General features: G+C 40.9%; 1 protein-coding gene across 5 annotated transcripts in view; it reads right to left on the minus strand.

The window, feature by feature from the left end:
* cep350 (centrosomal protein 350) overlaps positions 1 to 22,779 on the minus strand; it is a 237,025-nt gene that overhangs the window by 171,792 nt on the left and 42,454 nt on the right. For all 5 annotated transcript variants that reach the window (XM_069937585.1, XM_069937584.1, XM_069937586.1 and 2 more), the window contains exon 2: positions 8,728 to 8,813. In XM_069937585.1, the coding sequence (XP_069793686.1) occupies positions 8,728 to 8,803 (76 nt within the window). In that variant the 5' untranslated portion in view covers positions 8,804 to 8,813. The remainder of the gene's footprint in view (positions 1 to 8,727; positions 8,814 to 22,779) is intronic.

Genomic DNA, 22,779 nt, shown 5'->3' on the forward strand with positions numbered 1-22,779 from the left:
TGTAAAAATGAAGGTGATGCCAACACTATAATATCTTTTTCAAACACTGCCCATTTTGTTGCCCCACTACTTTAAAATGCTCATTGGATGTGTCAGAAACTTTTTGTGGAATGGTAAGATGTTTAGAGTCTCCATGGAAAAGTTGACATTGGGGGGCTTAAAACGGACAGATTAAAAAAAAATACTACTGGGCGTCCCAAGCGAGTTTTGTTGCTTATTTTTTTGAGGGGGGGGTCTCCCTTCTTCAGCACAAATCAGGTTACTTGTGGTAGGAGAAAAGATAGCAAGAGAATTTATATACAAATGGGATGCCAAATTAGTTGTTTTTTTTAAAGAAAAAAACAGATAACCCTAAAATAAAACATACATGTTAGATGTGGCAAAGAATAAACTGATGTATTGGATTGAAGGTGGGATTATCTCCTAAAATGCCTTGACCCAGAACAATTTAATACCTATAACTCCAAGATTCTGGACACCTGGTGCTGGAAGGGAATCAGCTGTGTCAAGGATTGTTACAATCAAGGGCAGCTCATGTCATTTGAGCAATTGAGGACTAAATATGAGTTATCGAATAGAATATTCATCCGCTTTCTACAATTAAAATCTTTACTATGGGATAAACTGGGACCAGCAATGACCCTGTAATGACATGGAGATTCTAATTTGAAAGGGGAATGTGTGCAAGTTTATTTCTAGGATGCATTCCATAATCCAAAATGAAAGCCCAAATTCAGGTTTACATCAGTTAAGGGAAAGATGGGTGTCAGACTTAGGCATAACAATTGATGAACAATGGTGGGAAGATTTGTGTTTGATGCCAGACACATGCTGAGACAATATAATTTCTTGCATTAGTTATACCTCACACTCAAGGGAAAGATGGGTGTCAGACTTAGGCATAACAATTGATGAACAATGGTGGGAAGATTTGTGTTTGATGTCAGACACATGCTGGGACAATATAATTTCTTGCATTAGTTATACCTCACACTCAAGGGAAAGATGGGTGTCAGACTTGGGCATAACAATTGATGAACAATGGTGGGAAGATTTGTGTTTGATGTCAGACACATGCTGGGACAATATAATTTCTTGCATTAGTTATACCTCACACTCAAGGGAAAGATGGGTGTCAGACTTGGGCATAACAATTGATGAACAATGGTGGGAAGATTTATGTTTGATGCCAGACACATGCTGAGACAATATAATTTCTTGCATTAGTTATACCTCACACTAATAAAATTACACAAGTTAAAGCCAGAAATTTCAGAAATGTTCTTTAGGTGCGGTGTGGCGGTAGGAACCATTGGCCACGCCACCTGGCTGTTGTCAAGGGCAAGATCCTTCTGGGAAGACCTCGGGGACACTCAAAAAAAAAGGTGGATTTTCTCCAGGATCCGGAGTGTACCTTCGAGGGGACATAGGAGAAATACAGTTTAGACTGTCCAAACACCAAATTCTGTTTGTGATAGTCACCTTCTCAGTAGCAGAAAGTATATAGCGGTTATGTGAAAGTCCAACTTCCAGCTAAATATTGCGCGATGGAAAATGGAAATAGTGTTGCATTCCCCTGGATAAAAATCACCTACAATTTATGGAAGAAATATGGCACATTTGTGAAGTGTGGCAACCATATCTGAGGCACATAGGTACATAGATATAATTCACACACCCCTCCCCCTCCCGAATAAGAAAAAAGAAACAATCCATCCCAGCAGGTAAAGGATTAAGTGTATGAAATGAGGAATGTGGCACAGATGACGTGTTTTTGCCCTACATGTTTTTTATTTAATATCAGAGGTTCTCTAGCTTTGAGGAGGATCATCATCTTTGTTGGTATTTAGGTGGTTTTTGCATGTCTGTATTTTCATATTTTTATATTTTGTTATTTGTATAATTTAAGGGATGGGAGGGGAGGATGTAAGGAGGGGGAAATAAGGACTCTGTCAATCATATTATGTGGAAAGAGAATGTAAAATTCTGTCTATTGGATTTGCACGATTCTTTGAAAAGAGGGAGGAGAGAGAAAAGAGAAAGAAGGCGAGTGAACTTTTGGGGTCGAAAACTGAAATTCACACATAAAATACAACTTGCTGATACAATCAATTTTTCATGTCAATATATTTTATACAGGGTATTCTGTTTACTGAAACAATAATATAGTTATAATTTATTATTAGTTGGAATCACAAGACAGTTTCCACATGGATGAATTGAAATGTTATTTTTTCCCCCAAATGTACTGTTATTCATCATGAGCATTGTAGTCTTGTAACATTTTAGTTTAGCCTTAGTTTTATTTTCAAATACATAACGAAAATATGGGTTGTGGCAATGCTAGGCTGAGTATCCCGGCCGCATCAGTCCCTGTACAATGGAGCCAACTAGTCCAGAGACAGCAAGTAAATACTCAACACCTATATCTATCGGAGTGGTGTCAATTAACAGTGGTGTCAATAACTGTACATATGCCTGTAATGTGAAAATACTTTCAGTAATGATGCCATTAAACCTGCAAAAATTAAAAATCCACTTCAAAAGGATTCACTCTGAAAAGAGAAACAAAGATCTTGATTTTTTTTTATATAAAGGCTTCTGAAAGAAAAAAAAATCCAGAAATCCACCAAATTTAAAGACTTCTTTTTGAAAATTTTATTTATAGTTTTACAGACTTGTATTATCCAAGTGTTATAGGGGAAGAATCCTCCCTCTTTTTCCCTTTCCCCCTTTCCACCCCCCCCCCCCATCCTTCATCCTCCCTCCCACGCAACCCAGGTAAAAGCATAAAAATCAATTATTAAAAATAATAATGCAAATACATGAGGGAAGGAAAAAAAGGAGGGGGAGATGGCAGGATTTCCAAATTGTCTTCTCGTTCTCAGTATTTTAGGACTTGTGAGATCCTCTCATTTCTATTGAGGAAGACTAATCACACCTGTGTTTCAACATGTAGCAGGTATGGCTGCCACACCCCAAAGAATGTGTCACATCTCCTTAAGTTATAAGTAATTTTCTCCAGGGGAACACAGCTCTGCATTTCCATGTTCCATCTTGCTGTGCTTAGCTGAGAGTCAGACTTCTAGGTAACTGTTATGCATTTCCTGGTCACTGCCAAAGCTACCTTCACAAATTGAATTTGATATTTAGACAATCTTGGACTCACGTCCATAATATCCCCTAGCTGGAACAAGGGTGGGTCCTGTGGATACTCCACCCATGATTTTTTTCAAAATATCCCCTAATTCTACCCAGAAGGGTCTCACCTTGGGCATAGCCATGTAGAATGCCACATCTAAAACACAAAATCTGAGATTTCTAGTTTGACCTTACGCAATGTTTGTGGCACGATGTATAGCTGGTGCAAAAGGTTGAATTGCACCAGCCTATTTCTGGTGCTAATAACCGCCTTCATGCTCTCCCTGTAAAGGTCAGACCAGCATTGCTCAGGAATTGTTCATCCCAAATCTGACTCCCATCTTTACAGAGACCTGGCTTTGGGCTCTCATTTTGAAACAGGAGATACATAGCCAAAATGAATTTACGTGTGACCCCCCCCCCACCCCCACCAACCTTCGAATTAGAGCCTCCACGTCACTACACAGTGCCAGGGCCATAGACGGACCCAATTTGTCCCTCAAAAAAGATCTTAATTGAAAATAGCAGAAGGTGGTCTTGTTTGACAAGTCGAATGTGTTTTTTAATTGCTCAAATGACATGAGCTGCCCCTTCTCATAACAGTCCTTAATACACCAGATTCCTTTCTGGCACTAGGTGTCCAGGATCTTGTTACCTATAATCATAGGGATTCATTTGTTCTGGGTTAGGGGCTTTTAACCCAGTGATCTGGTTTATTTTTTGCCATGCTCGGATTAAATGCTTTAGTATCAGGTTGTCTGTTTTTGTGTTAACTTGGTATCCCATTTGTAAATAATTTCTCCTGCTATCTCCTCCCCTACAACGTGTAGACCAATTTGTGCCCAGGAGGGTAAACCATCCCCCTCAAAGAACGAGTCATAAACCTTGCCTGAGCTGCCCAATAATATATTTTTTAAAATCTGAGAGTCTCATTGCTCCCAGGCTATAGTCCCAAGTAAATTTGTCTATGAAGACTCTAATTATTTTATTCTTCAACAAGAAATGTCTGACACATCTGCCAAGCATTTTGAAAAATCTCTGGGGCAGTGGTATGGGCAAAGATTGAAAGTGGTATTGTAGCCTTGGCATCACTTAAATTTTAATGCAGTTAACCCTACCCATCAACGTGATAGGAAAATGCATCCACCTGCGTAAGTCCTCCTCAATGTTTCCAAGTAGGAGGATATAATTCAATTTATATATATTTTGTAAATTCTTATCTATCCACATTCCTAAATATTTCAACCCCTTTTGTAGCCACTTAACCTTACTCTCCTGTTGGTATTTCTTGTACTCCCCTTTTGTTAGCGGCATTATTTCACTCATCATAATTAATTTATAACCTGAGATTTTGCCATAGACCTCCAGTATAGTCCGCAACCTGCACAATGACCTTGTTGGTTCTGTCAAATATATCAAAACATTATCTGCAAACAAATTAATTTTGTGTTCTTTCTGGCCCACTCTAAACCCTTTGATGCCTGGATCCCAGTGAATGGCTTCCACTAATGGTTCAATCGCCAATATGAATAATGCAAGGGATAGTGGATAACCCTGTCTACTAGATCTGGTCAGTGGGAAAGCTGAAGATAACTGCCCATTAGTGACAACTTGGGCCTTGGGTTTGTAGGACAATGCTTTAACCCAATTTATGAATTAATGTCAAAATCCAAATTTTTCCAGCACTTTCACCAAAAAATCCCACTCGAGTCTATTAAAGGCTTTCTCAGCATCAAGTGACATGGCTGTACATGGATCTGCTCTTGACTGTGCCAGGTGTATTATATTAAGTTGCCTCCTTGTATTATCTGCCTATTGTCTTTTCTGCATAAACCCCAATTGATCTGGGTTTACTAATTTTGGCAGATACCAAGCCAATCTATTTACCAAAGCTTTATAATCTGTATTCAAAAGTGAGATTGGTCTGTAAGAGGATGGCTTTAGTGGGCTTTTATCCTTTTTAAGCAATTGCCATAATTATTGCCATCAAAAAAGACTCCAGGAGGATATGGGACTCAATTTAAAGACATTTTTTAAAGCACCTGCTAGTCCTGATAATGGAGGAGGACTGAAGGCATCATACAGCATCTCCTTTAATATAGCAAATAAATGAAAATCGTATACCATTGGTGAGGAGTTTGTAATATCAGCAATTAAAGATATGATTGCAAACATTACGAAGAAATACTCTCAACCTGTTCTAAAATGTATGCCTTTAAGTGCAAATACAGTGCAATGGTGCACTGATGAGATGGCTGACGATGTGGTGAAAACCTTGGCATCTGAACTCCATCATTGCAAGTTTCCATCCAACTCAATGAAGCAACTTTCGGCTGTTCAAATATTCTCATAGCCTATGTGAGGTATTACAGTCCAAGCCTAGAGTGCATTGTTGATGAGTTTTTTATTTGCCAAATACCTTAAAGGTGATGTGAAAGGTGAGACAATATTTCAATGTGTTTCTTCAAATAATCCTCCAAACAATGTTTCATTGGGATATTACTGCAGTGGCTACTGACAGTGCACCAGCAATGGTTGACTGTTGCCACTTTACTCAAGGTAAAGGTTCCTAATGTATGTACTGTTCAGTGTATTTCACAGACACCATCTTGTAGCCAAGAAACTCAATGGTGAACTGCATGATGTCTTTCAAGTGTGTATCAGGTCAGTCAATAAAATTAAAGCATATCCTCTCAATTCGCAACTGTTTGCAATGATATGTGGAAAGAAATGATGAAACTCTGAATCAATTACTTTTGCACACTGAGGTGAGAGCTTGTAAACATTGTTGACTTGTATGACTTTACTGTGGGCTTATGGATGTGGACCCATCACACTATGTGACGAGTTGAAAAAGCACCATCTGTTCTTTTGGCAGACCTATATTCAAAATTTAATGAAGTACAGAAATGCCTGCAAGGTAAAAATGTTACAATTATTCAAGCTTGAACAAACCCAATAGGTTTCCAAGTCAAAATATGCCTATTTAAAATCTTCATTGACAATAGACAATAGAGTAGGCCCTTCGGCCCACGGAGTCAGCACCGCCATTTTACACATCATGGCTGATCACTACCATCAGTACCCCTTTCCAGCTTTATCCCCATAACCCTTAACTTGTGGCAATTACTTGAAGATCAGAGTTTTCGAGGCCTGCATGCTGAGTACTCTTCTCTATGGCTGTGAATCCTGGGTCACATACAGAAATCAAGAACACCGCCTTAACGCATTCCATTTCCACTGCCTCAGATCCATCTTAGGCTACTCATGGCGCAACAGAGTCACAAACATCCAAGCCCTGGAAGTACGGCCCTCTACTCAATCATCCAAGCTCGCCACCTGCTGTGGTGGGCTGGTCACATTACCCGTATGGAGGACGGCCGATTGCCCAAAGATGTCCTCTAAGGTGAGCTACCAGATGTTCCCCGCCCTGTTGGCCGCCCATGTCTTCACTACAAAGACTTAAGCGCAATCTCCAGTCTTCCACTGACTGGGAGACATCACAATGTGCCAACAACTACAAAAAGTTCTGTGAGCTACAAGGCACAGTGTTCATCTTCACTCGCGAAGGGATGGACCATGATGATGACAATTAGAAGAAGATGAAAAAATTTCAGGCTGCGATCTGGAGATAATACATAAAGTACATTGAAAAATTAAGGGAAGACTAAAGTACATTTCGAGGACCTGGAGAAAATTCATGTACCTGCCTGGATTGTTACACGGTTTGATTTGGAAATGGAAAATGCAGACTTTGAATCTCACTTAGAAGATTAATTTGTTGATATGTGTCAATCGAAGCTAAATCATTGTACAAAAATAAAAGCCTCAGTGACTACTGGAACAATGCAAATACTATACTAAATACCCCAAGCTTAGTTCAGTGGCTGAAGTATTTTTACTAGCATTCCCAAATTTGCACATGGTTGAAGCTGATTTTAGCCACACAAATGTGGTTATAACAAAGCAGAGGAACAGACTGAACTTGGAAGAGTATGGTGACTTACAATTAAACTCACCAATCTCCAACCAAAAATCAATTTCCTTGCTGATGCTCATCAAATACACCCTTCCCTTTAACGATATCAACCAATTCAATAAAAAGGTATAGTAATTTTATTTTTTATGCATTTCATATTACCTACAGCATTTATGAAGTTTTTCTCTCATTATTATTATTATTGACGTTAGGTTTGGTATCAAAACTGGGGGGGGGGGGGAGAAAAGAGGAGAAAATGACACTGTGTATATTCAAGAGAGAAATGTTTGTGTGTATTTTGGTGAGTATGGCTCATAGTGTGAAAAATAAAAATTAAAAAAAACTTGGGGGGGGGCAAATTAAAATGTAATGCATGTGTATAGTATAGGGATCTGGGAAGTTCAGTTTGTTTGGCTGTCCGTCATAGTCTGTCATAAAACTCCTCCGACACTATGGGACCAAATTGCTTCCAAAATTGTAACATAGATTGATTATTATACCTATGCCAAAGACAGCAGAGTTTCCTCTGTCTCTCTCTTTCTTTCTATTTGCTAGAAGTGTTGGAGAGCATTTGGTAAGAGAGTTGAATGATGTCATAGTTATGACTTCTGAGCTAAATGGAAGCAAACAGGTTCTCCTCTGTGTATTTCCTTGTATTTCTTGTGACATGTTAATTTATCATGTTGTATTTCCACTTTTTTCAGTATTCCAAATTTATATTCAATATTTTGTATATTTTTCATGATTTTCACAATGACAGTAAACAGTTTTTTTTGTGTCCCTATATTTCATGAGAGATATTCACATGGGGGTAGGGGATATAGAACAACAGTCTCACTGGGCTTGATATGCAGTTTCCCTCATTAATGCACATGGAAACTGCACGTCTACTTAATTATTGTCTATTTATCTATTTATTTGTACATGCCTGAGGGTCAATGAGGGATAAAGGATTTCATGAAGGGGTCACTAGTCTAAAAAGTTTTTTTTTGAGGGGGGGTTCCCCTGCTTTACTCCTTTCTCTTACTGATCTACTCAGGTTTATTCTCACACATTCTCCTTTCCAAATGCCACCCCCAGCCCTATTATCCAGTTTCTTTCCTCTCCCTTACCTGCCTATCACTCACTGGGTTCCATATCCCCACTACTCCCATCTGTCCACTTAGCTTCCATTAACCAGTTCCACGAATCATCTTCCTTTATCAGATTCCATAACCTAACCTCCCAGCCTCTGCCACTATCACCACCCTTCCCAGTCCATCAAGTTCTCATGTGAATCAACCTTGCCAGCTCTTGACTCACCATGCATTGCATTGGTTCATGCATGAAAAAAAATCACTTCAGAACAGGCAAGGATACTCAAGGAAACCATTTATCCAAGAGGAAGCATCACTTGGAAGTGGGTTGGAGATTTCATTGCCCACTGTTAATCAGTTTCAAAATAATGTTCCTTTTACAAGTCCATTTGAAAGGGAACAAGAGTTCACTCTCAATCCATCAGTCACATGATCAACAGGATCTTTTGTTCTGTTATAATGTGTAAATTATCTGATTTGCATATAGGTAATCACTGCATCCAACCAATTACATCTAAATCAACACAGTACCTCGCCTTGCATCTCGGCGCTGCACTTGTTCTTGGTTTCGTGGAAATGCCTCATTAGATTTGCTGCCCCACATCATGTAAGGTTACCTAAAATAAAAAATTAAATAAATTAGTGATATTGACCTGATTCTTCAAACTTCAAAACCCATCTGTTGAATTTTAGTCAATTTAATATAGAGTTGAAGTCTAGACAGCTGATAAGTGGGACTTGTCAGCACTTTAACCCATCCCTATACTTGTAATAATTCACTCTGATCATTCTTTTGCTTGGCTTCGCGGACGAAGATTTATGGAGGGGGTAAAAAGTCCACGTCAGCTGCAGGCTCGTTTGTGGCTGACAAGTCCGATGCGGGACAGGCAGACACGATTGCAGCGGTTGCAGGGGAAAATTGGTGGGTTGGGGTTGGGTGTTGGGTTTTTCCTCCTTTGCCTTTTGTCAGTGAGGTAGGCTCTGCGGTCTTCTTCAAAGGAGGTTGCTGCCCGCCAAACTGTGAGGCGCCAAGATGCACGGTTTGAGGCGATATCAGCCCACTGGCGGTGGTCAATGTGGCAGGCACCAAGAGATTTCTTTAGGCAGTCCTTGTACCTTTTCTTTGGTGCACCTCTGTCACGGTGGCCAATGGAGAGCTCGCCATATAACACGATCTTGGGAAGGCGATGGTCCTCCATTCTGGAGACGTGACCCATCCAGCGCAGCTGGATCTTCAGCAGCGTGGACTCGATGCTGTCGACCTCTGCCATCTCGAGTACTTCGACGTTAGGGATGTAAGCGCTCCAATGGATGTTGAGGATGGAGCGGAGACAACGCTGGTGGAAGCGTTCTAGGAGCCGTAGGTGGTGCCGGTAGAGGACTCATGATTCGGAGCCGAACAGGAGTGTGGGTATGACAACGGCTCTGTATACGCTTATCTTTGTGAGGTTTTTCAGTTGGTTGTTTTTCCAGACTCTTTTGTGTAGTCTTCCAAAGGTGCTATTTGCCTTGGCGAGTCTGTTGTCTATCTCATTGTCGATCCTTGCATCTGATGAAATGGTGCAGCCGAGATAGGTAAACTGGTTGACCGTTTTGAGTTTTGTGTGCCCGATGGAGATGTGGGGGGGCTGGTAATCATGGTGGGGAGCTGGCTGATGGAGGACCTCAGTTTTCTTCAGGCTGACTTCCAGGCCAAACATTTTGGCAGTTTCCGCAAAGCAGGACGTCAAGCGCTGAAGAGCTGGCTCTGAATGGGCAACTAAAGCGGCATCGTCTGCAAAGAGTAGTTCACGGACAAGTTTCTCTTGTGTCTTGGTGTGAGCTTGCAGGCGCCTCAGATTGAAGAGACTGCCATCCGTGCGGTACCGGATGTAAACAGCGTCTTCATTGTTGGGGTCTTTCATGGCTTGGTTCAGCATCATGCTGAAGAAGATTGAAAAGAGGATTGGTGCCAGAACACAGCCTTGCTTCACGCCATTGTTAATGGAGAAGGGTTCAGAGAGCTCATTGCTGTATCTGACACGACCTTGTTGGTTTTCGTGCAGTTGGATAATCATGTTGAGGAACTTTGGGGGACATCCGATGCGCTCTAGTATTTGCCAAAGCCCTTTCCTGCTCACGGTGTCGAAGGCTTTGGTGAGGTCAACAAAGGTGATGTAGAGTCCTTTGTTTTGTTCTCTGCATTTTTCTTGGAGCTGTCTGAGGGCAAAGACCATGTCAGTAGTTCCTCTGTTTGCGCGAAAGCCGCACTGTGATTCTGGGAGAATATTCTCGGCGACACTAGGTATTATTCTATTTAGTAGAATCCTAGCAAAGATTTTGCCTGCAATGGAGAGCAACGTGATTCCCCTGTAGTTTGAGCAGTCTGATTTCTCGCCTTTGTTTTTGTACAGGGTGATGATGGTGGCATCACGAAGATCCTGAGGCAGTTTACCTTGGTCCCAACAAAGCTTGAAAAACTCATGCAGTTTGGCATGCAGAGTTTTGCCGCCAGCCTTCCAGACTTCTGGGGGGATTCCATCCATATCTGCTGCTTTGCCACTTTTCAGTTGTTCGATTGCCTTATATGTCTCATCCAAGATTCCGCCCTGCTCCAGCTCCCTCAACAGCCCCTAAGGCTAGAGCTGGATGAGGTTCCCACTCTGATCATATGCTGCTTGTAAAAGGTATGAAGATGTAATTTAAAATAAACATCAATATTCTGGGGCGATTTACTTAGTTACAGGACACTTTTCAAGCCTGTGGGAAGAAGCTATTTCCCAGCCTAGCAATCCTGATTTTAATGCTCCTGTACCTCCTTCTGAATGGTAGTGAGTCAAAGATGCAACATGCTGGGGGGGCGTGGCAAGATGGCGTAAGGATCAGACGTGCCTTCCAGTCCTCTCCTGACTCTATCTTATTGTTTTGTCTAGAAATGCCCGTTAAAATTCTTTAAAAGTTTAGATAACTTCAGTGCTGTTAATTTAACTTCTGACGGTACAATTGGTGAAAAAGAGTAAAAAAAAATGACACAGATCATCAAAAAACTACATTTTCTAAAAGTTCAAGTTTTGGAGCCTACCTACAAATAAACATCGAGACTCAGCCTACATCGGTAGAGCCCCCTAAAGAGGGCGCCAAACAGCTTTTAGAACAAAGAGTTACTCAGGTTCGCACATGTGCAGTAGCATCTGACGGCAATGTTATGAATGAATGACTTGTGAATCTTGAATCTAAATTATCTTATACAATGCAGGGATTATCCAAGATTATGACTGAACTTGGTACTAGGTTTAATACTCTGGTGAAAATACATTCTCAACAGATGGCTGAGTTTGGAGCTTTTAAGTTTGAAGTGAGAGATAAATTTAATTCGTGTGAAGAAGATATAGACGAAATACGGGATCAAGTTTTTGATGTGACCAAAAGGGTCGAAGACTTACAAACTCAAAATAAAAATTTGGTGAAAAAGATTCATTATTTGGAAAACCAATCCAGACGGAACAATATAAAGATTATTGGTTTGCCGGAAGGTATGGAGGGACCAGACCCAAGAAAATTTTTTACTGAATGGATTCCACAGGTGCTGGGTCAAGAACATTTCCCGGAAGGTATAATACTGGAACGTGCTCACAGAGCCTTGCGTAGAAGACCTATTTCAGGTCAAAGTCCAAGACCTGTTTTGGTTCATTGCTTGAATTATTACGACAGAGAAATAATTTTACGAGTGGTTATTAGAAATGCACAACAGAGAAAATCATCCTTGATGATTCAAAATAATCGAGTTTTCTTCTATGCGGAATTGAGTCAAGAAGTTATGTTCCAACGACGGGAATTCAATCCTGCTAAAGAGTTGTTGTGGAAGAAAGGTTACAAGGCAACCTTTAGATATCCAGCTGTTTTGAAGGTTTTCCAAGATGGTTGCCAACCAAAGTTCTTTGATTCTTCAAAGGAAGCTATAGCATTTGCTCAAGAGCTGCCAATTACTCAGTTTCAACAGAGACATAGTCCGCCGCGATCTCTAAGGAGACAAGAGATGGAAGAAAAGAGCTGTGCTCCAAGAAGGAATGGTTGTAATGGTGACTTGGCAGTTGGAGCTGATTAAAAAAAGAGTTGTCCTTTTTTTTCTAATGTTTTTTTTAAAAAAAAGGAATATTAAATAATGATGATGTTAGTTTAAGATGAAGTGAGAGTTGGGGGAGAGAACTGGATAGGCACTATTTCCTGAAAGTCATCTGCTACGTGTGAGTTATCTCACACCCATTTTTTTTTGGGAGTTACTACATTGCGCGGTTTAGACGGGAGAGGGTATTTTTAACCTCCTACCTGTTTTTTTTTTCCCCTTTTTTTGTATTATTAGATTAAAGAGTGAAGGGGTTTTTTTTTGTTTAAATATAAAAAAAACATAAGAAAGTATTTGATTGTTTAAAAAACTAAAAATTGATATGGTTTTTTTTTGTAAAGTTTATTCAGTAGATAAGGAATATTTGAAATTTAAATGTGAATGGGATGGATAAGTTTTTTTTAAATATTTTTTCTTTAACTTTAAGGTGAAAGGAGTGGTAATTCTGGTGTATATTATTTTGCTATTTTAGTTATAGAACGAAGGGAATAATGGTGAAAGTTATAAATTGAATTGTACAATTCTTAATGAGGCTTGAATTTTGTTTGTGGTTTACGCTCCATTTGTTGAAGATATAGATTTTGTTGTAGATGCGTTTTTATTATTTGGATATCTGAATTTTAACGTAATGATTGGGGATATTTAAATGTGGTATTGGAGCTTTTATTGGATAACTATTCAAGAGTAAAAGGGAAAAATGGTGGAAGAGTACTAAAATTGAATTGTACAATGCTTAATGAGGTTTGAATTTTGTTTTAAGATGGTGGTTTATGTGACTAATATGATGATAGATGTGAAATTAGTTGATATTTGGTGAATGTTTATCTCTATAGTTTTTTTTTTCATTTTTTTCATGCTACAATTTTTTTTAAGAATTGATTATTGTTTAAGAATTTTTAATAGATAATGTTACTAACTTTACTAATTTTTTATATTAAGTTTGAGTTAAATATATGTTTCATCTTAACCCCGTTTGTTAAATATATGCATTTAAGTTTGATTTAAATATGTTTTTTAAGTCTGATATTTTAGTATTAATTACTTTTCTTTTTGTTAGTATTTTAATCGGTTATGTTTTTGTTTTTTTTTGTAAGTGGGTTTTTTTTCTCTCACATATATTATTAATTATTAATTCTTCACTCTTTATTTTGGGGGAAAAGGGGGGGGTTGGACTAATTTGAGTTGGGTTATTAATGTGTAATAATTATTGGGGAGGGTATAGTTTATTTAGATTACGGATACTGTATTGTAATTTTATTATATTATTCTTAATTTTTTTTAATGTAATCCTATATGTTATTCATGTTTTAAAATCTTAAATAAAGTTTAAAAAAAAGATGCAACATGCTGGATGGAAAGGATCTTCATTAATTATGATGTTGTAGCGGTTACATAGACTTGGCTGACACAAGGACAGGATTGGCTGATGTAGGTACCAGAATTTAGATTTTTTTTTAAAAAGGGATAATGGGGTAAAGAGAGGTGGGGGAAGTAGCATTATGATTCAGGGATAGTATCACATCTATGGAAAGGAAGGGCATTGTAGAGGGATTGTCTACTGAGTCAGTGTGGGTGGAAGTCAGAAATAGGAAGGGAGAAATCACTGTATTGAGAGTCAGGACACTGACAAGCAGGCAAATTTTGCAAAGGTGCAGAAATAACAGGGTTGTTATTATGGGAGAATTCAATTTCCTAAATATTGACAGCACCTCCTCATTGCAGTAGGGATAGATGGGGCAGAATTTGTTAGGCGTGTCCAAGAAGAATTCCCAACATAGTATATGGACAAGCCGACCAGAAGAGAGGCCATACGGAATCTAGTGCTGGGTAATGAACTTGGTCAGGTAATAGATCTCTCAGGAGGGGAGCATTTCAGTAACAGTGATCACAACTCCCTAACCTTTAGCATAGCTATGGACAAGGATAGAAGACCAAATGATTAAATGTTTAATTGGGGAAGGGCTAATTATGATGGGATTAGGCAGGAAATAGGCAGAGTAAATTGGGAACAGATGTCCTCTGGGAAAAACAAGAAGTACAGAGGATGTTTAGGGACCACTTGTGCAGAATTCTGGATAGGTTTGAATATGCCTGAAATTGATCTTGGAAGCCAAACAGGCTCAGGCCTGGTCGGTACTTGGAGAGGAGAATGCCGAGGAACACCAGGTGCTGTAGGCTTCTGTGAGGGGCACTGGACAAAGATGGAACCTTTACTGAGACAGAGAAAATATGGTGCGATAACAGATGTTGACAAAAGAGGTGAGACAGCTGGTTAAGAGGATGAAGGAAGCCGACGGAGTTTAGGAAGCAAATGACAGCAAGGGCTGATGAGAATTATATGACATCCAGGAAGGAACTTAAAGGACTTAGGAGAGATAAAAGGCGGCACAGAAAGGACTTTGCAAGTAAAATTAAGGAAAATCCCAAGGAGTTCTTTGCCTATGTGACGAGCAGTAGGACGGTGAGAGTGGAGGTACCTTTGCTTAAGGATAGAAGAGGCAACATATGCCTGGATGTAGGGGAGGTCCTAAATGAATACTTTGCTTCAGTGTTCACCAGAGGGAGAGGGACCTTGATCAATGAGAGGTCATTACAAAACAAGCTTATGTGCTGGAGCATATTGATGTTAAGGAGGAAGTGTCGGATCATCTTAGATCACTGGGACAAGATGATATACACCAGGATATATCACAGGAAGTGAGGGAAGAGATTGCAGGAGCTTTGGTCCTAATCTTTTCATCCTCCCTGGCCACAGGGGAGGTACCAGAAGATTGGAGAATAGCAAATATTGTCCCCTTGTTTTAAAAAAAGGTTATAGGGAGAATTGTGAGACTAATAGACTAGTGAGTTTTACCTCACTGGTGCACAAACTATTGGAGATTTTTAAGGACAGGATTTACAAAAATTCAGAGTGGGGTAGCCAAACATTCTTGCTTGTGGGACATATACAGAAAACTACATCGTATATACTTGTGTAATAGTTGACCTCCACCCACTTTTTTGGTCCCAAAATGTGCAATTTCCATATGGCCAGTGCAAAAAATCTGCCCATCTGAGCTCCTGATGCCCCTACCACCTGCCCATCCAAGTTCTTGATGGCTGTCCCACTCCGAGCTCCCAACGTCACCACCACCTGCCCTGGCATTACAGCTGCGGATTCTCGCCCTGCCACCAGTCCAGCGGAGCTCCAAATGCCCTGACAGCAAACCCTTACACCTGCCACCAGAGCTCCTGAGGCCTCAGCCACAGACTTCTTCCTTGGCCCCAGCCATCTGCCCATCTGAACTCCCAATGCCCCAAACACCGACTTACCACTCGGTCCCCCCACTCAAAGTCCTGTCACCTTGAATGACACAGGTACTTACTCTGATCAAAAGTATGTCTCCCCCAAACTTGACCCAAAAAAAGTCCAAATGCTTGACTATTAAATGAGTGGTAATGAGTTACAAGCCCACAGTGTTAAGCCTGGGATTTTCAACCACCAACAGCTCCTTTATCAGGCCATTTAAAGCCTGTCCAGAGCCAACAGTATTTGGCCTGGGACTGGACCCACAGGGAAGCGCTGGGACTTCGCTTTCCGCACCAGCATTGCTATTACAGCAGCTCCGGAAGCACTGCCATTTTTTTTCTCTAATGGGCCACTTAAAAATTTGCAATGAGCTGCAGTTGGCCTGGGTGCTGTAGTTTAGAGAAATAGTCTTTTCAGGGATAGTCAGCACTGCTTTGTGAGGGGTAGATCATGTCTCACTAGCCTAACTGTCTCACTAGCCTTTGTGAGGGGTAGATCATGTCTCACTAGCCTAACTGTCTCACTAGCCTTTGTGAGGGGTAGATCATGTCTCACTAGCCTAACTGTCTCACTAGCCTTTGTGAGGGGTAGATCATGTCTCACTAGCCTAACTGTCTCACTAGCCTTTGTGAGGGGTAGATCATGTCTCACTAGCCTAACTGTCTCACTAGCCTTTGTGAGGGGTAGATCATGTCTCACTAGCCTAACTGTCTCACTAGCCTTTGTGAGGGGTAGATCATGTCTCACTAGCCTAACTGTCTCACTAGCCTTTGTGAGGGGTAGATCATGTCTCACTAGCCTAACTGTCTCACTAGCCTAACTAGCCTTTGTGAGGGGTAGATCAGGTCTCACTAGTCTGAGTTTTTTTTTAAGAAAGTAACAAAAGATAACAGCAAATTTATGAAAAAAAATTAAACTACAGATTATGAAAACTTGATACAACAGAAAATCATGGGTCAATGACCTGAAAGCATATCTGTCTTTCCACACATCCAAGCTGCTGAGTATTTCTAGCATTTTTTCACCCCCAGAACAAAGTGATCTTTACTAAAAAGTACCTACAAAAGTTAAATAGACTTTCATTCAAAATATAGTCAGCAGTAATAGTATAGATTTAGCTAATTTTTAATAAATGCCCATTTAGTCAGTGAGATTCTGATCATCACTGCTGCAAATTGGATCCCTTCAAAGTATAATCTAAAATTAATTGCAAGTGTTTTGGACTAATTGATAAGCAACCTCAACTCCAATGTTTTAGTAACATACAGGTAGTGACTATGGTTATCTGTGAAAACAAACACAGCTTACCAAAGTCTGCTGCATTGATGTAACCTGTATGATGAACTAAAATAGCATCCAAATTTAACAACATGGGATAGTTTTGCAAAGACCTTAATCTGCCAACAGTTGGCCAAGCTCCATTTTAGCTCTTTCACACAATTCTGATGCTTGTTCCTATTGTAAATTGGTTATCAGTTATACAGGTCAATATATGAAAAGGAATCCTCCTGAAGGTTGAAAAGCAAAATCAATTTTAATTTGCAGTATGATTTTCAGAATCTTGCCTGTCCTCTTGGTGTCATATACAATAGAAGCCTAGTAGAAAGCCAAAGAGTCTGATGTTGCACCAGCACAAGGATTGAAAGAGTTTTATGATGGTTCTTGAGTTAAGTGGGACAATGGATTGTTTGCTTGAGTATACAAGTGACTTCATTAGAAAACAGGAGAGAACCATCAAACTAAGTTAATTACTTTGATTCTGTAAATAAGGAGCCTTGGATGCTTTTAGCATACCAGTGTGAAAAGACATTATGAATTTCAAAGACAGAAATGCTGCCACATGTTATGTGACATGAAAGATTTGCTAGAAAGATATTATTGAAATGAGAGACAAAGTTCAGTTGAAGAAAACCTCCCATTCTATTAAGATGCAGAAATGATCAGCAATAATATTTCCTGCAGAGGGGAAAAAATGCCGATGTTACTCCAGGAAAAAGAGAACATAGAATAAGTGGCTTTGAAATAACTAAGCCCACTTCTGTCTCTTTAAGAGGGCAATTTCATCATTTGGAACACAGAGAACGCTCGTGAAGAAAATCTCTCTGAAGGACAACTCATCAAAAGTGTTGAGAGTTTAAACAGGCCTGAAGATATGATGTTTAAAAATGCCTCGTACTTATTTCTGAGCTGTAAATGTAAGACCTTCAAGCAATGCTGAAGTTTTAAAATAGGCTTCTCAGAGTTTGTGCATAGTGGGAGTTTAAATTTAGAGTTTAATAAGAAAAGTCATTCTAATATAGTATAATTCAAGCTATTATTTTGAATTTACCTTTGTCTGGTGAATTTTCCATTGCTGATCCCTTGTTAGAACTAAAAAGGGTTTATTAGTTCATAACAATGTGGCTATGGAATAGACATATATACCAAGCCTCTAATAAATTGATGCCAGCAGGCACAGGTTATAATTATAATAAGGGCAACTGGTGCATTCTTTGGCATTGAAATGCTTGTGAAGAAAAGAGAATTTAAACTACCTTGCTCTGTTGTTCACATCATCAAGCCAATTGCAGGTTAACTGATCTGGTACAGAAGGGTGTATAAACAAGTAGCTTTATTCCTGGCTTCTATGCTTAGCTTTCCTGCTAGAGGTGCTTTAATGTACAAGTAGCGGATTTCTTCCTCCAATTTTAACCTGGATACAATATGGTATGGTCAGGGTGCTGTGCAGTGACTGGGAAAAAAAAAACACAGAAGCTGTGAGTTAAACTAACCAAATGACTTTACTGGAACTCTCCAAGAGCTTATCAGCTATGATCCTTTGCGCCCCCCCCCCCCCACGCCCACCACCACACCGGCACCATTGTGACAGCCAAGTGCAAGCCTGCACCTCCATAACTCAGCTCTCTGCAGAACAGAGCAGTATGCCACAACTCCCTCCCCCCCCCAGAAAAGAACCAGAGTTTGTGCTGAGTCCACAATTCGTACGTGTGGGAGGCTGACCTCTCCATTGCGGGGCTGGAACAGTTACTGATTGGTCGAGGTCAAGGTGTGCCGGTTGACCATGAACACTTCCCCCAATGTCTAAAAGGCACGCAATCCTATTGTCTCATAACAGCTTGAATGGACCCTTGTATGGGTGCTGAAGGGCCATCCAGTGCGTGCTCTCTTTTTGAAGACGTTCTCGCAGTCTTAGGGATCCTTCAGGATGTACAATGGAGCTGGACCACAGCATGAGGTTGGGACGGGGACCATGGTGCCCACCTTCCCGCAGTCATGTTTGCAGTGCTGTAGGTGTTTTCTCCTAACTGTGAGCTGCTGGCACAAACTCTCCCCAGACTATCAGTGGGGCTCCATAGACTAGCTCAGTGGATGACATGGCCAAATCCTCCTTTGGTACTGTGTGGATGCCAAGGCAACTTGTCCACCCAATCTGGGCCTCGTAGCCATGCATGATGGCAGTCTTCAAATACTGGTGAAACTTCCCCAACACACCTTTAGACTGTGGGTGGTAGATAGTGGGTCCCTACGAGCTGTGCCAGCGCTGCCCATAGGCCGGATGTGAACGGCATCCCCCGTCCGACATGATATTGGAAGAAAGGCCAAAACAGGCTATTCAGTTGTATATGAGGGCCCTGGCACAGGATGTCATGGAAGTGTCCGAGAGTGGGACAGTTTCTGGCCATCCAGTAAACCTGTCCACCATCTTGAACAGGTATGTGGCACCTCTGGAAACCGGCATCAGCCCAACAATGTCACGTGGACATGGTCAAATTGTCAGTGTGTTGGCTGAAGAGGGACTTTCAATTGCCTCTGCACCTTGGATGTCTGATCAGACAGCAGCTTGAAGAGGTCGATTGATCCTGGCAGCTGATGGCAGGAACCGATGGTATGAGTTGACCATCCCAGCAAACCCCTGCATACCTTTGACCATAGATGGCTTGGTGAACTTATAAATTGCCTCAACCTTTGATGGAAGAGGGACTGTTCCATGTCAATCAATGTGGTGTCCAATGAAATCGATGGCTGTCAGGCCGAACTGACATTTTGCTAGGCTGTAGTCGCTCAATCACTGGCAGAGCAGCTGCAGGTTGGTTAGCTGCTCCAGTCACGAGCAGCTGGTAATGAAAATGTCATAGGTAGATAAAAATGAAATCCAGGCCCCACCAAGTCCATGATTCGCTGGAAAGTCTGCACTGCATTTTTGAGGCCGAATGGCATGTGGAGGAACTCTAAGAGGCCAAACAGAGAGAGGAGGGCTGTCTTGGGGACATCACTGGTGGTATTCCTGGACCAGGTGGATTTTTGAGAAGATGCTCGCTTTGTGTAGATTGGCCATGAAGTCCGGGATGTGGGGAACCGGTTACAGGTCGACTGTCATGGTGTTGAGCCAGCAGTATTCCCCACAAGATCTTTATACCCAGAAGACTTCAGCACCATGTGTAGAGGAGAAGCCCGTGGGCTGCTTGAGCGCTGAACAATTCCCATCTCTTTCATCTTCCTGAATTCTTTCTTGGCGAGCCACAGTTTGTCAGGAAAAAGCCTATGTGCCCAGGAATTTAGCAGCTGTTCCTGCTTGGGGATGTTGTGCTGGATGCCATTTGTGGGACCGTGGTAGAGAATTATGGTGTTATAATGGCCAGGAATCCGTCAAACCCATTGCCCAATAAGGTTACAGAGTTGAGATGGAGGGCCATGAACTTGGCTTCTCAAAGCCAGCTCTGGAAGGTCCTGGAATTGACCAGACAGCACTCTTTCAGGTCTACCAGAAGGCACTGGGGTTGAAGGAAGTCTGTGCCCAGTAGGGGCTGCGACACGTCAGTCAAAGTGAAGGTCCAGGTAAAAATAGCAGGAGCCGAACTCTAGCAGGATGGTTCGCACCCAAGATGTGCATATGCTGCTATTGTTGGTGGCAGTGAGGGATGCTCCTGGCTTCCCGGCGTGGGTGTCTCAGTTTAAGGAGGGCAAGACACCGACCGCCACCCATGTCCATGAGGAAACGCTGCCCCAAAAGCCATTCCCATATAGATAAAAGAGGCTGTCTCAGCAGCCGACTATAGTAGCTATCAGTGACAGCTAGCCCCAGTGTTTCCTGGATGGGAGCGAGGTGGACGGCAGCAGAGGGCTTCAGAACCCCATTTCTGATGGTAGAAATACCACCAATCCTAGTGAGTCTCCACCTGTTGCATCTGTCGCTAGCCTCGATGGAGTGGGAGAGAGACGAGTCGCTGGGCGTGACACAGCAACTCAGTCAACGAACATTCTGCCATATTGCTTGGCATGCCACAGGACATCCAAGTGGGCTGCTAACCTCCGTGGGTCACTGAAGTGGTCTTCCAGCATCTGTCCAAAACATATCTGCTCCAACAGTAAGCAAGGTCTGTGACCATCCATTAATGCCAGCACATCGTTCATAAGGGTTGTTCGCCAAGGCAGTCCATGAGGAGCAGCCATGTCCCACGTTCGTGGCAGGAAAAGACCGAAGGTGCAGACAAGAAGCACCTTAATTGACGATTATTTGTCTGGCAGTCTCCTGGTCAAGCGAACTGACCACATAGTAAAATCTTGTGGAGTCTGCGGTGATCTGCCGGACCTGAAACTGGACCTCAGCCTGTTCAGTCTAGCAGCTGTGAGGTCCAAAGGAACTGCTGCTTTAGCAAGACTGCGTTCTGTGAGCTTGTGTCATTCATCATGGGGTTCAAAATGCCATTCTGAACCGTCGAGATCACCACTGTGGTCGGCACTATGCTGCAAACTCAAGAAAATCCACAAAGGAGCTGTGAGTGAGTTGAACCAACCGACTTTACTGGAACTCTCCGAGGGCTTATCAGCACGACTCCGATTATACTTTGTGCCCTACTCCCCCCCTCCCCCCCCACTGACCAGGACCATTTTGATGTCAGCCCAGTGTGAACCTGCATCTGCATCTCCGTGACCTGGTTCACTTGCAGATCAGTGCAGCTCACTACAATGGCACATGAGTAAGCTGATCAATTAAATCTCACTTTTTAAAATTTGAAAAAAAAACTTTTAGAATCCTGGATTCCTTCAACAATGTGCAACCCCAATTTCTTTCTCCCAACCATTTGCAACTGCATGGTTCATTCACAAATGTAGTTTAATACAAATTAACAAACCTTATTAGTACTAACAAAGGAACAAGCAATGGAAAAGTCACCAATGATAAATTCAAAATAATAGTTTGTATTAAACTATTATAACATAACATTTCTTACTTATCTCTAAACTTAACCCATGTACAAATGCTAATCTGCGTGTGTGTATTAAAGTCCAAAACCATTACAGTTTAAATTTGACTTGGAAAAAGTTAATTTTGAAGTCCAGTTTCAAATATCTTGTTGACTTCAGGATCCTTTTAAATTGCAGTTCAGAAGTAATGATGAAGCATTTTTAAAGATTATATTTTCAGATCTCTTTCAACTCACTAGTCTCTTGCTGAGCTGTCTTTTAGAGAGAGATTCTTCTAACAGGAGTGACCATCTTCTGGACACAAAAGAGGCTGCTTCTCTTTCCATAAAAGAGCTGTCCTGACTTTCCAGGATGTCAATGTTCATATCTTCTGTCTTATGTCTTCAGTTTTCTTCTATGATGAGGTTGCACTCTATTTTCAAAAGAGGAATCAGAAAGCTGTGTCCCTTTGTTTTTAGAATATCTGTACAAGATTAAAATACCTTTAGATCTGACAGTATCTTTATTGGGCAGTTTGCAACCTCTGAAAGGTTTGGGATTAGATCAATTTCAACTTGCTTTTGTATATTTAGTTTTATCTGTAGCGAAAAAATGTATTGCTAGTACGTGGAAAGATACGAATATGATTGATATTAATAGATGGCATAACGAGATGAAATATTGTTTAATAATGGAAAAAATACATATGTTTCGCGTGATAACTATAGTTTTTTTATTAATAAGTGGTTGTTATACTCAGAATATTTACATTTCAATTTATTTAGATTAGATCTTAATATGTATGTTTAATTTTTCTTTCTTTATGGCTCTCCTTAGGAGAGTTGGTTGAAGGGCGGGGGGGGGGAGGTTCTTTTCTTTTCTTTTTTTTCCTATATATAAAAAATAACGTTCATGTTTATGGTTAATTGTTGTATATGTTATGTACTATTTGTTTTTTGAATGAATAAATAAAGTTTTAAAAAAAAAGAAAGCTGTGTCCCTTTCG

The sequence above is a fragment of the Narcine bancroftii genome, chromosome 5, assembly GCF_036971445.1.
Source record: "Narcine bancroftii isolate sNarBan1 chromosome 5, sNarBan1.hap1, whole genome shotgun sequence".
NCBI lineage: Eukaryota > Metazoa > Chordata > Chondrichthyes > Torpediniformes > Narcinidae > Narcine > Narcine bancroftii.